This window comes from Mchenga conophoros, linkage group LG3 (assembly GCF_057382185.1).
Source record: "Mchenga conophoros isolate Kocher_MC1m ecotype Shallow Benthic linkage group LG3, M_conophoros_male_GT1.1, whole genome shotgun sequence".
NCBI classification, from domain to species: Eukaryota; Metazoa; Chordata; class Actinopteri; order Cichliformes; family Cichlidae; genus Mchenga; species Mchenga conophoros.
In genome coordinates, this window is record NC_140528.1 from 45,587,179 (window position 1) to 45,602,780 (window position 15,602).

General features: G+C 43.9%; 1 protein-coding gene across 3 annotated transcripts; it reads right to left on the bottom strand.

Moving 5' to 3' along the window:
- Positions 1-1,076: 1,076 nt before the first annotated feature.
- ccdc171 (coiled-coil domain containing 171) lies at positions 1,077-15,394 on the bottom strand. Of its 3 annotated transcripts, XM_085260002.1 has the most exons (25): positions 15,111-15,394; positions 14,496-14,646; positions 13,592-13,862; positions 13,023-13,173; positions 12,489-12,658; positions 12,145-12,291; positions 11,973-12,065; positions 10,929-11,089; positions 10,656-10,794; positions 10,337-10,540; positions 10,169-10,258; positions 9,499-9,702; positions 9,063-9,230; positions 7,442-7,609; positions 5,844-6,351; positions 4,391-4,507; positions 4,111-4,286; positions 3,896-4,030; positions 3,650-3,829; positions 2,681-2,826; positions 2,549-2,603; positions 2,308-2,439; positions 2,012-2,164; positions 1,778-1,891; positions 1,077-1,502 (listed from the first exon to the last, which is right to left on the bottom strand). In XM_085260002.1, the coding sequence occupies exons 1-25, from the start codon at positions 15,151-15,153 to the stop codon at positions 1,443-1,445; spliced, it is 3,936 nt and encodes a 1,311-aa protein (XP_085116128.1). In that variant the 5' UTR covers positions 15,154-15,394; the 3' UTR covers positions 1,077-1,442. The 3 variants fall into 3 exon arrangements, with proteins under 3 accessions (XP_085116128.1, XP_085116115.1, XP_085116123.1); XM_085259989.1 differs by having other exon boundaries at positions 1,077-1,891; XM_085259997.1 differs by having other exon boundaries at positions 1,077-1,891; positions 15,344-15,385.
- Between the last annotated feature and the right edge of the window lie 208 nt (positions 15,395-15,602).

Here is a 15,602-nt window from a genome sequence, read left to right on the forward strand (position 1 = left end):
CACTCCTTTCAAAGCAAATGACAGAGGAGTCAACAGCTGAAGGAGGGAGACAGCTTTTACCCGATTCCAGTGACTGTCAAGGAAAAAGCTTTCTGTGCACACCAGCACTTTCTTTGATAGAGACTTTAAAGCTTGCATGCTAAATAAAACTAAAACTGTGTAATCTGTGACAAATAAATACTCTAAAAAAAGTAAGCTGGGAAGGACTGGCCACCAGGACTCATAACTGAAAAGGTGAGAGCAGGTCATGTTACGCCCACTGAAAACGGTCTTTGTATTGATAAGAGCTGAAGTTTCATTAGGACTGAGTGGCACTTATGTGTATTTTTTCTTTTCTGTTTGAGTTAATTTTGTTTCTCTTTGAGTGCAAAGAAGAAATCAAGACAACAGTAAAAAGCAGAGAATATAAGTTGGATATAAGTATGAAAGGAAGAGCGTAAGACAGGAGGGGGAGCTCAAAGGGACTCCTCAGAGACAGAGAAAAAAAAACGATGAACCCCTCTAGAGGAAAGAGAGTCGCGTTCAGCTGAATCAGCGCGGCTCTCTGTGTGTCAGCAGCTTAAGTCACTTTGTAAAGACGTCACACACTCAGAGCCCGAGGACATTTCTTTGGCCGTCTCATGGTAATGCCAAATAAAAAAAAGAAGCACACACCGCCTGAGGCTTCACACACACACAGAGTTATTGTGCTGATGCAGTAGTTATGAAATGTTTGTCTTGATTGCTTTTCCTGCTGAAAACTTTTGTTTTCACAACTTCAGTTTTGATCTTTAATGTTTTTTATTTTTGCAATATTTTGTTTGGAGGAATTTGTTTCTCTCTGAGGTCATGTATGTTTAAACTTAGTGGTCATTCAGTGTTCCTGAGATTATTATTTTTTGCTTAGTTTATTTATTTAATTGTATAATTTTAATTTTCCTTTAAGTCATTTGTTTTCTACTTTTTCCTCTTAAGGACTCATTTTGTGTCTGTGATGATGTCCTGTGTCCTTAGAGATTATTTGGGGTTATTTTTTTGTTTGTGATCATTTTGCTCCTTTAAAAATTATTTGCTGTGTTCAGTTCAGATTAGTAAAATGAAAATGCTGCCGTCACTCCTTAGTGTTTTATTTTTAATTTTTAATTCCTAACAGTGAAAATCTGACAATAAATAAGTAAAAACAAATACAATAAACAAAAAAACATACATTTATATTTCTTTAGTTTTTCTGCTTTAGCTGGACATGTATCTGCTCGTGAGTTCTGTGTGCAAACAAACAAAATTTCAGCTCACACGAGAGCGAAAAAGTAACACGAACAGAAAATCTGCAGTGAGGTAACTGAGTAAAACCGACTGTGATGTTTTCTTTCACATGAATCCTTTGAGAACGCACTCGGCCACAGCACACGAGCAGTAGCGTCTGAGTGACAGCAGCTCTGGTGGCAGCGGCAGCTGCTGATCCGTCACCGAGTCGCCGTCGTAACGCTCGACCATCTGGCCTTCAGGCGTCTGTCACCAGACAGCTGTGGAGAGAGCATGTTTGCCCGCTACTGCAGATGAATAAAGTTTTGGTTATTTGAAGGAGAAGTTTCTAAAATCAGAATGCCTCCACAACTTCAAAAAAGTGTTTCTTCTTCTGTGGTTTGTATCATTATATATGTGATCATTTCCGCCCTCCGCTCTTCACGTGGCCTCTGGTTTTTTTTGTGGCTTTCTTCAACTTCGTTTGACCCACGGTGACTTTGCAAGAAGCCGATGTAGGGGAGGAACTTGCTTTTGATGGAGGGGTGGGGTTTACCTTAGAGGGGGAGTGGTTTACAGTGATCATCGGGTTCTTTGACAAATCACAGAGGGGAACAGCTTGAGGTATTTCCAAGTCAGCGACAGGAAAGGTTTCTGTGAAATCAGACACCTGAAGAGAAACAAAGGTAATATTTATTGTAAACAGGAATTGTTGCATGTATAAAAATAATTCATTACACTAAAGATAGAGGCTTATAGAGACCAGTATTTAAAGGAGAGGGAGTCTTACAGGAACAAAGGCCAAGTTGTCACGGAGACAGGCATCCTGCAGCTCGCTACGCAGTGCTGTCACATGACTGCGGTGGGCAGAGACTTCCTGCTCAAGCCAATCAATCCTGGAGCTGCAGGTGTGGCAGAGCTGAGAGACGGCGGAGAGAAAACTCTGCACAGGAAGAGAAACATGAAGGGATGAACTGAGAGCGGCGAAGGGTGGAGGCTAAAGAGGAGAGAAAGGTGTAGAAGGAAGGAAGAAGAAAGGAGGGAAAACATAAGAAAAGAAAGACACTTCCTTCCTCGCTCTGCTACCTGGCACGCTGTCGCCTCAGGAGCTCCCATGATGCTCTCTGCTCCACTCAACTCTAGGTTCTCGTGAGGTAACAGCAAGGGGCGGGGCTTGGCCTTCAGAGAGTGTTGTGATTGGACGAGACTGTCCCTGAACTGAAGAGCACACTGCATTGTTTCAACAACTGTGAGGCCCAGAGTGAGTTTTCAGCAGTCAAAGTGAGGTCACCTCACTGTGTGTGTGTGTTTGTGCGCATGTGTTCACCTGCTTGCAACTCGCCTCTGCAGCCTTCATGAAGCTGACCACACCGTCCCGACGTCTGAGAAACAACAACGTCAACAACCGACAATCTCACAGTAAACAAACTTCTGGGCGGAGGGAAAGAAGGCCCGCTACCTGCTGGCATCGCTCAGCTCTTCCTCAGCTCGCTGCAGCCTCTCCTCCACCTGCTTCTTCCCCTTCTGAATCCCTGATAGGTGCTTACCCAGAATCCTCAGTGAGCGCTCTTTCCGATTCACCTCCTGCCGAGCCTCTGACAGCACCTGGTGAGAGAGAGAGAGACCTAGAGTTACCTGAAAGTAACCATCACTGCACCAGGGCTAAGGTGTCCACTGTGCAGGCTTGCAGGCATCTTTTCCACATTAACTGTGAAGGTAAATTATTGACAACATCACCATTAAACAGCTCACAGTAAACAACTCTAGGTTCTCGTAAGGTAACAGCAAGGAGTGGGGCTTGCTCCTCCTGTTGGTTATTAATGTAGAATATTAATGCTAGATTTTTGATTTGTACCTTTTTGTATATTTAAAATCCGTGCAGTTTGACATTAAACATGATAGCATCAGAGAGAGCGTCTCACTTTCTAAGTTCCAGTTCACCCAGTTCTTACATTGGTTTTGAAATGTGTTTAAAGCTTTATCTACCCACCTATTTGTGGAAACAGATGATGAATTGTTTTCCACCAAACTCCACTAACTAAACTTTAACTTTTCTCTGACAGGATGACGGGGCTGCGGTCAGACTTTTCTAGTTTGTGTCTGAACCAAAGGATCAAAACACCAAAGTCACGTAACAGGGCAAACTTGCCTGATCAATCGAAGCAGCAGGAGACAGTTCTGTGTTCTGTGAGGTAAAATTACTGTTTTTATGAATGGAGTCTGGTGGACAGCAATTTGGGTGACTTCCTGCTTACTGTAGAAAGGGCTGTTTGACAGAAGGCAAAGTGGTGAACATGTTCTCAATAGAGCGTCCATCAAACCCAGGTCGAGTCAGATTCTGTGTGGGCGTGGCCTAATCCCACCTGCTGCAGGTAACACACTTGTTGATGTTCAAAAAGAGCAGAGTGAATATTTGTGTGTGGCGTACCTGTGTGGTCTGTCTCAGTGTGCGCTGTGTTTCAGCTTGCTCGGCAGCATTTTCGTCGACTCGCCGCTGCAGCGTGTGCAGCTGGTTGGACTGTTCCTGGATCAGCATCTGAGCCTCCTGCTCTCTGCTCAGAGCCTGACGGAGCTCCACGCACACACTCTGGAAACGCTCGTCTGGCACCTGAACACACACACACGTACGTCATGAAGGTGTTTAGCATGCAGGTGTGTGTGTGTTTTGCCTCACCATTCTGCTCGTCTCCTTCCGGAGTCCTTTCCTCAGATTGGCCACCTCCAGCCGCAGGCTCCGCCTCTCCACCTCTGCCGAATGCAGCCGCTGGCTGAAGACCAGGAAATGCTGCTGGAGGACCGACACCAAACTCTGCTGGCGCACAGAGGTCAAAGGTCAGCAGAGGGAGACAGTTTCTCAGATAAAATTGAGTTTCTTTTGTGTTTAGCGACCTTTGTGTCAGACTGCAAAGACGTCAGGCTACTCAGACCGAGCCTCATTCGGCTGCTCAGTGTCTCCTCCTTCACGCCACAGGATGATAGGCTGGACTCTGATTGGTCGAGGAGGAGATCAAGGAGGCGGGACAAGCCTGCGCAAGCCACTGAGAGCAAGAGTGGAGGGGACGAATCTCGAGAAACAAAAGAAACAAGATTTTTTTGAGGAGGTCTGTGTGTGTTTGTGTGTGTGTGTGTTTGTTTGTGTGTGTGTGTGTGTGTGTGTGTTTGTGGTTACCAGAGTCTCCCAGAGCCTCCTGCAGGTCAGACATGGAGGTCAGGATGGTGGATGAGAGACGTTTAGATCCAAACAAACGAGCACAAAGACCTTCACGACCGTCAGTCAGCTTTTTGTCTAAATAAAAAAAAAGAAAAGTTTCTCAGTTTCCTTTTGTTTTTTAAACACACTCCACCAAACATTTATCATGAATGAAACACTTATTAATGTCTGCCAATGAACTAACTGTGCCAAAACTCTAAGGTTTTATAAATCAGGACATGAAAATCCTTCAATCTTAAAATTTGGGAAATCCCAAACCAACTACAAAACACAACATATCACACTGTGTCATTATTTACTTTTTAAAAATGGCGTCTAAATCCAGGAGTGACGTGTGAAAAACTAAGTCCACCCTTACTGCGCCCACAGGAATTCAGAGGCTAAGCAGCAGCCACGTGCTGATAATCAAAAGCACTCAATTAAACTCACGATCATGTGTGAGCGCCTCTATGACAGCAGGAGAAAGCCATTGTTAAACAATCTGAACTCCACCTCTACAGTCAGAACAGATTAATCCCACATGGAAAACTTCCTGCTGCTGCTGCAGTGGACCTCCCCGCAAATTCACTCGGAGTGTAATTTGAGGCTCTACGGTCCTCAGTTAGCACGCTAAATGCTCGAGTTCTCGACGGTACAATTAGAAAACAACAGAACAAGTGTGGCTTGTTGGGTATTTCAAGACCCTGCCTCTTCACTCTTAAATAAGGTAGCATGGTTCAATTGCATCTGAAGAAACCGCAAGACTTCTGGAACGATGTGACCGATGGGCACATGAGAGCAAAGCAGAGATGTTTGTCCATAATGCCCAACACCATGTTTGGAGAAAACTAAACACCTCATACCAACTGTCTGTTTGTTATTTAAGATTCAAATGTGAGGAGATGCATCCGACGGCTAAAGCTTGGCTGAAACCAGGTCATACGACAGGACAACGATCCCACCAAATTAACCAAGTCCAGACTTCAACTTGATTGAAATGCTGTGGAAGGACTTTAAGAGATCTGTGCACAAACCTCAATCATCTGAAGCAATGCTGTGAAGCAGAGTGGGACAAATTTCCTCCACAGAGATGTGAGAGATCGATAGTCATACAGGAAGTGATGACTTCAACTTCTTGCTGCTAAAGATCGTTCCACAAGCGACTGAATCGTGGGCTGAACTGTTTTTCACAGGACCGCAGCTCCACAGCATGTATGTGAATCTGGTAGCTTGTCATTACACTGACACTCAGATACACAGTATTTACGCTGCTCTCTCAGCTGCTGCACAACATCAGTGACACACAGCAGTGCAGCACAGTCTGTGTGTGCCTCTCTAACATCAGTGTGTTACCTTCTGAAGACGGTGTTTCCTTGAGCTGCTACAAACACACTGAAAGTGTTTCCTTTCTTGTTTGTGGAGGTGTGTGTACCTGCTGTGTCTCGACCCTTCTGTGTCGCCGTATCCGCCCCTCCACAGACGCAGACAGCTGGAGCTCCGCCTCCTCTCTCCAGACGAAGCAACACTGTCGTGTTCCTGGCCAGCGAACACCACCTCCTCACTGCCAGCACAGCGCACACAGTCCTCCTCCACCTCTTCGTTGCCCTCCTCGTCCTCTCTCTCTTCTTCTCTTCCTCCTTCTCTTGGTCTTTCTCTCCTTCCAGAGCATCAACCAGCCTCCTCACCTCCTCCTCCAGCTGCTCCCGCTCTGCCAGCTGCCGGCACAGGAATTTCTTCTGCTCAGAAAGCCCACACAGACGGTGGTGAGCGTGCCTCAGCGCTCCACCCAGCAGGGCGCAGGCTAAGAAGAAGGACGAGGACTCCTTGCGGCTTCGAGAGAGGAGGCCTCTGAGCTGGGAGAGGTCAGAGGTCAGCGAGGAACAGCGTTGCTCCAGAGAGGAGGTGCGATCACGGAGAGAGTCGCACTGAGAGCGGCAGAGCTGGAACAAAACGCGGAGGGGTTAGCATCCAAAATCAGAAACACGCTGGTTCAGCAAAGAGATGGAAGTGGGCGGAGCTGATGTGTATGCCGCCTCCAACGTAAAAACACACAAACAAACAAAATCTGCCATTTTCAGATCTTAGGTAACTGTGCACGTCTGGTATTAACACGGAGTGTGAGTATTTATTACACGGCGTGCTGCGGGGAAAAGCCTGTTTGAGTCTAAGGTTTATTTTTTAGCACCTTTTTTGCTTCTCATCCGTAAACTCTCTGCATTCTCTTTCACGTGATTCGGTTTATTTTGAAGCAGACGATGGAGCCACACTATGGTTTTACCGTCGTTGTTGCTAACGACAACGCATAAAAACAGGCGCTTGTCCGTCTGTAGTGTGGTTATATTACATATAAGAGAAAGAGAGAACTTTAAGAAAGTAATATAGCCACTACAGTGACCATCAAAACGATGAAAAAATATTGCCGTAAACAGTTTATTTTGCAACACCGCGAAACAAACGATAGCGTAAAATGAAACGATAGATGTTTTTATATCGTCATCCGATATATATCGTTATATCGAACAGCCCTAATGCTGGGTGTCACGGTATTTTTAATGGTGACAGTTGTTTACACGGTTAAACAAAGCTACTTATTTTCTTTTACATTAAACATGAAATGTGTCAACATGTCTTTTCTTCTCTGCTTTCGCATTTATTGCGTTTTCATGAGAAAAAACGTGTAAAGTGTGACGCTGCTCAGTGACACAAAGGTTGTAATAACTTTGTAACAAATCCCTATTAAGCTTTGCCTTTTTCTGCTCTTCACTCTTCGGTGAACTTTTTCTGTTGTTGTAAATGTTGCTGCAGAGAATTTTATGCTTTCGGAGACAACAAAGTTGGAAGTGAACAGATGATTTTTGTATCTGTCGTCTCGTCTCTTCGGAGAATCTGACCAAAGGGACTGATAACTGAAATCTTTCTGCTTCCATCCTGCTGATTCAGCTCACAGTGCCTCTGTCGCTGCAGGGCGACGTGACTGACGTACACGAGGCGCCGAAACACCCCAGGGATGAGTGTGTGTGTGAGTGTTACCTGCAGCTCGCTCTGCAGCCTCCTCACAGTGTGCGTGTGCTGTCTGCTCCACTCCTCCTCCCTCCTCCTCACGCTCTCCTCCAGACGGGACAACACACACTCCTGATTCCGCTGCAGCTCGCGCACACACACACTCTTCTTGTCGCACACGCTCTGCAGGTGGGCGATCTGCAGCGAGAGAGCAAAGAAAAACAAGGTGGGGGAGGGGCAGAAGAGCACTTCAACATTTTAGCCACATGGGAAATATAATGTTCACAGTCTGTCAGCAAACTGTTGCAGATGTGTCACAGCTGGCAGGTACAGGAAGTGAAACCTTGTAGCTCAGTGTCACCTCACCGGTTTGTGAAAATACTCTGGGGGTCTCAGGCCTCTGAATGACGCCACAGTCCTGGACAAGACCCCAATTTATTCATATAGTCAGGAAGCTAATGTTAGCCGGCTCGCTCCTATATCGCTTATCAACATGTTTGCTAGCATTAAACAAGATAAAGCCACTTTTATCAGATGAAGCCCATTTAAACAAACAGAAATTTGACTGGCATTCGAGTAAAGTTCTTTCACCATCAAAATATCAATTGATTCAAATTCAACACTCAGACTGTCTATATTTTGACTAACATGTTATCAAGTAGGCAAACACATCTAAATGCAAGTTATCTACAGCTGTGACCACACAGGAACTGATTCCCTCTGACATGATAGCCAGAAACCATACACACTACGTCACTACTAGGCAGACCCTGGTCTATTACTAGATTTTAGATTTATTAACCTGGCGCAACTTCTCTTGTATTTACAGCACAGTAATTTTAATCTGTAAAACTGTAAAATGTAAATAAGGACAAAGAAAAAGGACGAACCTTAAACTACATCTTTGTGAAAAATAATTAAAACGCAATAATAAATAATTAAACATCGTTGAAATCTTGTAGAATTGTACTTTCTTTGTTTCATTTGACAGCCAGTTGCTGATTGTATGCAGTCACTGATGCAACTGTTAGGCTACTTCAAATTATAACTTGTCATCCTGCCATAGAAGGACAATGACATTCAGCATCTACAGGTGACTCTTGGTGACACAAAGTGGCTCTGAGATGTATTTTCTCAACATCAAGGAAAACCAGTGAAGCAATGGGATTGACAGATACTGGTGAGTAACTCATGAAAGCAGAGTGAACACGTTTAAGGGCAACTAGAGTTTAAATAACCCTGTGCTGACCAGGTTTGGCACTTGCACCTAAACAATTTACCTTTTTTCTTAAGATCTGGCTGTGAAAGAAGTTAGTCAAGGCAAACAAAGTTCTCACTAACAACAAATTTTATTGGCTCTGTACCAAAGGAACAATCATCAGAGCTGCAGTGATTAGTCAATCATACTTTTATTCTTGGGGTCTGAAGAGTAGAGCTGAACAGAAAACACCTGAAACGAAACCTGGATTGTTTCTAATGACAAGCAGGGGGCGACTCATCTGGACTTCACTTAATCCTGGTTTCAGATTCTAGTTTCAAGTCTTATTAAATAAAACACATTTATTTTATAAATTGTGTTCATATGAAAGTAAAAAATGTTTTTGAGGTGAAGACAGGATGGGTATCAGTGGGTGAATTCAGCTTGGTTTACCTTGTTGTTGGCTTTCTTGAGGTCAGAGGTCAGCTGGTCCACCTGCTCGCTGATGACATCACACAGCTCCTTCCAGGTGAAGTTACCCAGAATGCTCTGAGATTGATCGAGGAGGACGCAGCCAGCCAGCAGGCGCTGGTAGAGGCAGTAGAGGAAGGACAGATGGGCCTGACACACAGACAGAGGCTCAGTATGAGGAGGCTGTAATGCATTTAAGCCTCAGCTGTAATGATATAATGACATCATGCTGCTGAGAGAGCAGGCTCAAACTGTGACTCTGCTGCCACACAACACACACAACACAAGTGTTTAACTGACAACGTTTCACTTTTTTCATTTAAATTGAGTCAACAGAAGATAAAAATAGTTTGAAAGTAACGGACAGATTAATGCAGCACCAGAATCATAACAAATGTTAAAAATCTCGATTCAGCACCGTCGACTCTTTCTTGTAGTGTTCAGTTATCTCCTGGACGTCTGCTGTCCTCTCCTCCCTCTCCTTCTCTAGTTCCCTCTTCCTCTCCTCCCTCTCTCTCTGCAGCTCGGCCTCCTGGCTTTGACTCTGTGTCGACCAATCAGAGCTCTCCTGGCGTAAGCGAGACACCTCCTCCTTCAGTTTCAGCGTCTCCTGCTGAGACTCCTGGAGAAGAAAAGAGAGAGAAAAACAGGTTGAGACATAAAAATGTCCTCACCTTCCAACAAACCAGAAAATGTCTTTGCAGATTACACAGAGATCCTGACCTTCCACCAACGTACTGAGAATCTTTAAATAAACGTCCTTTGAAAGTAACAGTCCCTGCTTCACAGAGACACACTTGTGTTAGTCCCATCTGTCCAAAAAAGCAAACTTGGTGTTTCCACTCTTATGTCTGCTTATATCACGTCATGTGATTTATATACATGCTGGATTCTGTTTATCAAGGAGCACTGAGATTCATTACAAAGTTTAATGAGAAGCCTTTAATCTGGGATTTTATTTATTTTTACCGTTATTTATTATGTAAAAAAGAAAACTCATCCAGTGCTCCTGACTTTTCCAGCACTGGCAGTCCACATTAGTCCCATCGTTGTCTGGGATTCCATTTAGGATAAAGACCTGTACTTACATCAATCTGACTCCTCTGATCTGAGGTCAGCTGCTGAAGAGTCTGGTTCTCCTCCTGCAGCTTCTCCGACACCAGCAGCAGATCCTGGAGCTGCCACAGAAGAAGAGCAGAGGAATAAAATCACAATTCACCAGAAGAAACGCAGAAATAAACGAGAGGAATCTGTACCTGTCTGTCAGCGTCTAACAGCCTCTGCTGGTATGAGCTGAGCGTGGTCCTCAGCAGCTGCAGGACTTCAGCAGGAAGACTCTGTTTCCCATCATCCTCTGCAGGTTGCGCTGATGGTTCGCTGGTGTGCTGCTGCAGAGCGCCTCTGATCTGTTTCACACAGGTCACAAACGCCTCCTCTGTGTCGCACTGCCTCTGAACGGCCTAAACACAGTTCACAGAAATGAGCAAGAAGAATTCAGATATGATCGTAGCGCGACATGCACACGACACACAAACATGAACACACCAAGTTAAAGCATGTGTGTGTACGTTTTACCTGCTCCAGCAGTGAGTGTGTGTTTGCATGCTGTCGTTCCTCCTCCTCAAGTTTTTCTGAGAGGTCGGAGGTCGTCTTCCTCTCCGTTTCCAAAGCAGCGCTCATGACAGACTTGCACTGCTCGTACTCTAACTGCAACCTGTGCACATGTTAGAAATCCCAATTACAGACAACTAAAGAAAATACATCCAGCCTTTAGTGATGTGATTGGTTGATTAGATCAGATGACAGTTTATATATATTTTTTAGCCGCATTTTCTGCAGTGACCTCACCGCTCCAGAGCGCGCTCAGTGCTGCTGCTCCTCTCTCTCTCCCGGCTGTAAGCGTTCTCCACCTCTCTGAACTGAGCTCTCAGCAGCTCCAGGCTGCTCTGTGCCTCCTGCTGGCCGGACCGCTCCACCGCCACCGCCGCCTCCAGGTCCCGCACACGCAGCTGGTGGTTACATGAACAGGGAGAGATATTGATAAGACTTCATTGATACTTCAGTGATTCTTTATGAGTTCCTTTAGTGAATCGTTTTTATTTTAACCTCCTAGGACCTGGCGTCCACATATGTGGACATCACATTTGGGTTATTTAGACCAAAATACTCAATTTTGCTCTACAGGGGCCTGATATCCACCTACGAGGACATTATACTGCTACTGTTCTATCAAAATTTTAAACGAATGTCCTCATATGTGGCTCTCATTTTTCTTAGAAACAAAAATCAAGTAAAAAACAAATCTGGTAATTCTTTGTTTTTACATTCATCAGGTCCCAATCAGTCCAAATATCAAAGAGAAATTAAAAATGCTGTGGAAGAGTTCGGGTCTTAGAAGGTTAAGAACTTTGGCTAGCACAGATAGATCAGATATTGGTCTATAATTAGTTACAACTGCTGGGTCACCTCCTTTGTTGTGGGAGGCTCTGCCACAAAATGCGCTGCCAGTGTCAAAAAGTAAGGATCTATTAAATCAGTCCTGAAGATTTTCTATGATCTAACACTTTAAGAGCATTATGGACAGAAAAAGGGACAAAGTTAAATGGCTGACTGATGTACACCGTATTGCACTACAAAGGGCCTAACTTTGACTCAAAGTGCTTGCTTTGAAGCCGGGATGTTGTTTTAAACCAAAGCGTTCACCTTGTTTGCATTTTTAACAGCTTCACAGGTTCTGAACTAGAGCTGGTCCTTGATTCGAGTTGAGGATCACACAGAGATTTTATCTGATCCAAGGTGTTTAAAAAACTATTGATGTGTTTTCTCTGTTAGTGAAAACCTCTCTGCGCTTTAATTGAATATGTTAAAGCTCCGACTCTGCGCGTTTGTTACCTGGACGATCTCAGAGTTGAACTTTGTCTCCAGGTGAGCACCTCGCTCTGCCTCGATGTTCGACTGAAGAGACTTCACCCTCTGCTCCAGCAGCTGGAGAGAGAAGACACACATCTGTTCTTTCTCCCGTTTCCCACCCAATGTTAAAAACAGGAACAGGGTCTGGCCTCACCTCCTTCTCCCTGCGGCTCCTCTCCTCTCTCTCCATCAGCTGCTTTAGCTCGTCGGCACGTCGTCTTTTCACCTCGGCCTCCTTCTCTCGCTCTGTCTGCAACTTGGCCAGCCTCGTCTCTGACTCCTCCAGAGCAACCTCCTGATCCTTGCAGACCAGAAGACACAAACCAAACCCCAAGAAACTTGTTTGAGGGTGAAGAAATACTGGATTCAATCTGTTTTTCAGCCTATTATTAGGCTGGTAAATGACATAATGTTTTAATCATGTTTAAGTTACATTTCTGAGTTTTTCTTTGTCACATGAAGACTAAAAACAGAGCTCTTTTCTGTTGTGACTCTAACCTTCAGCAGTTGGTGCAGTCTCTGGTTTTCAGAGCTGAAACTCTGAATCAGTCGATCTCGCTCCTCCACCTCACGCTGCGAAGCGTGCCGGTCTCCTTCGCTGGCCTGCCGCGTGATGTCCAGAGCTTTCTGCAGCTCCTCGACCGCCTGCTGGAGCTGCGCCGCTCGCTCTAACACACAAACACAAACATTGTCAGAGCTGTCGGTGCTCTAAGCCACGACGTTTATAGAGCAAGGGATTGATGCGGTCCTGCTGAGGACAGGATTTCTTGAGTACAGATGAAGAGTTCTTATATTTCTTTGACTTGTCGACATGAAAAACTCTACAAGGACAGAACTTTGTAGCACTTCATTTCACAGATCACTCTACAATCAAAAAGGAAGGACTATTAAAAGTCTGCTCTGTTAAAGTGACATCATGTGTTGCACTAAACTACACTGCCAGCTTTATTCTAATTGGCCGATTTCGGGAAGCCTGCTCCTGCGGGGGATCGCACGCAGCATGAAGCAGAAAGGTGCGTTGGATTCGTGTACCTGTGAGCGCCTGTTTGTCTCTGCTGAGCTCGGTGATTCGCTCGGCATCTCTGCGGCTCAGAGTCAGTTGGTACTGAAGCTCCACCCTCTGAGCCTCGCCGCGCTCCACCGAACACCGGAGCCGGGTCAGCTCTGCCTGCAGCCGACACACCTTAAACACCACAGTAACCACACACACACACTTACATTATTATTATTTATTTGTAGCTGATTATTTATCATTTGCTAATTATTAATTTCTGTCCAAAGTTTTATCTTTCTATCTTGAACATTTTGGATTTTCGATGCATTATTTGCACTTTTTTGCCAAAACTCTGAACCTTCTTTCTCACTCCTTCATATCTTTTAATCATAATTATGATTTTCATCTTTGGTCACAATTTCAGGTGACTTTATTAAACGATTCACCTCTGTTTAGACTGTTTAGATGACATGAAGGGGGTAATTAGCTCTTGAGAGCCAAACCGTTTTTGTAGCAGGCTGTAAACATGTTTAAAGTTGGACATTTTGCTGCTGGAGCCTCAAGTGGACATTAGAGGAACTGCAGGTTATGATTGGCTGTAGCTCACCTCCTGGTTGTGGCTCGCCTTCAGCTGCAGTTTCTCTTTCTCCACATCGTTGACTCTCCACCTGAGCCTCCTGCAGTCCTCGCCCCCATCGTGCCCTTCTGACGCCACCCTCCTCCCTCCCCTCCCCCCATGTCCTCCGCTTCTGTCTTTCCCTCTTCCTCTCTCTTCCCACTCCTCTTCCTCCTCTCCTTTCCTCTCAGCCCTCCTTCTTCGTCGGTCTCCTACTGCCTGCTTCTGTTTCTGCTGCGGAGCGTCAAAGCTCAAATTTGACCTGAAGAAAGCAAGAAACTATTTTTTAATTTTTTTTATTAAATACCCACATAACAGCTTAACTTAATCTCAGAAATGTGATTTTTTTTATGTAATAATTTTTAAATTTAGCTGATGCTGTGAACACCTTCAAAGAGCAGATTGTTTTTAATCAGCCTTCTGTCCAGATTCTTCAGATTCTTCAAAAAAAAAAAAAAAAATCGACATTTTTGTTTAATTTCCACCTTATCTTCTGACTTTTTATCTCAAACTTCACAGAATCTAAAGCTCATTTCCCCACATTTTTATGACTCATTTATACCATTCATAAAAGACTAATTTCAACATTTATAATGTCGTGTTGTGTTGTACGTGGGACAGTTTTCCAATGTACTATTGTACTATGTATGACTGTGCAATAACAATAAAGAGTTATCTTAAGTAAAAATTATAACTTCTTATATAGTAGCCTTTTTAAGATCTTTTTAAAAAATATGTCGAAGTATGCTTTTAACCCCCCTTCAAACTGTTCCCTTTTTGGCTGTTATTTTAGTTTAAATCTTAAAACTAAAGAAAAAACAGTCATTTAATTCTTCAATCATCCAAAGTTTACATTTTTAAGGCCAACTAGGTCTTAAAATTTGCCTGCACCCACCTTGCCTTGTCCTCCCCGGAGCTCCGGGCTCTGCTGCCCGCGGGTCTCTCTTCGATATCCCGCGGCTCTGCTCTCCTCTCCCCGCTCTCGCTTCGGTCAGGTTGTCTCCTCCTCTTTGCTGTTTCCGTCTGCATATCTGAGTTCAGTGAACCTGGAATTGCATTTAAATGTCTGTTACTGTCACGCCTGAAGCTGTCCGATTTCCTCTTTGTGACCCCGGAGACTCTTTTGGTTGCTTAGACGCTGCTGTTGCCCTGCCAGCAGACGCACACGAAATTACAGCGAGCTCTGTTTACAAATCGTCTAAGTTAATTATTGCCTACAAATAATAAAGCTTGCACAAGTTCTACAAAAACAGTTACGACTAGTGATGAATAAACGGACCAGGTGATCAATTCGGCATCAGTAACAGAGCCCCCCAAAAAACCGTATTTCCGCAAGATTTCTATTTTATAACTTAAATCTCTACGTATATCTTCAAGCGCTATAAATACTTGTCAGGTGTTTCCTGTTGGGATTTTTATCATTTTACATAAGTCTTTGTTGGCTTAAATGTGTACCGAATTATTTAAAATACTGCCTTCATCCTAACCAAATTGTTGAGTTTTCACTTACCTCTCTGACACTTGCTATCTATCGAGTCAGCGACGAACTCCATTGTTTTGTTAATGAAGCTTTGTTCTCGTACGATAAACAGTCCCGAAAAATACTCTTACTTAATAAATAACCAACATTGGAGGGTTTTTTAGCTTCAAACCCGTGTTTAATCATTATGCGACGCTCAGTGGCATCTTATCTAAGCACACATTTAGAAAGAAAACGTTTAAAACACTGTTATTAACACTTACTGTCGCACTAAAACCGAAGCCGTTTGAATCTGACGCCATCTTTAGCGTCAGTACGTCGCTTCCGGATCAGCGCTGGATTGGCTGGTTAAAGTTTTTTTATATACGTATTTATTTTTATTTGTTTTGAATGCATTTTATTTATCTTATACTCAATTTTAGAGCAGTTTATCAGATTAAATTATATTTCATTAAATTTAGTAATTTTGGTATAATTTAGTTATTTTTAGATGAACATCAAAGAGTACTCACATGATTATAT

Bases quoted from the DNA above. Each gene is read 5' to 3' on its own strand.
- ccdc171 (XM_085259989.1), bottom strand. From the start codon at position 15,153: ATGGAGTTCGTCGCTGACTCGATAGATAGCAAGTGTCAGAGAG. The intron at 10,259-10,336 runs GTACAGATTCCT...CTTCTGTGGCAG, and splicing joins TGTTAGACGCTGACAGACAG to CTCCAGGATCTGCTGCTGGT. The intron at 4,031-4,110 runs GTCGCTAAACAC...GTGCGCCAGCAG, and splicing joins CTTTGCAGTCTGACACAAAG to AGTTTGGTGTCGGTCCTCCA.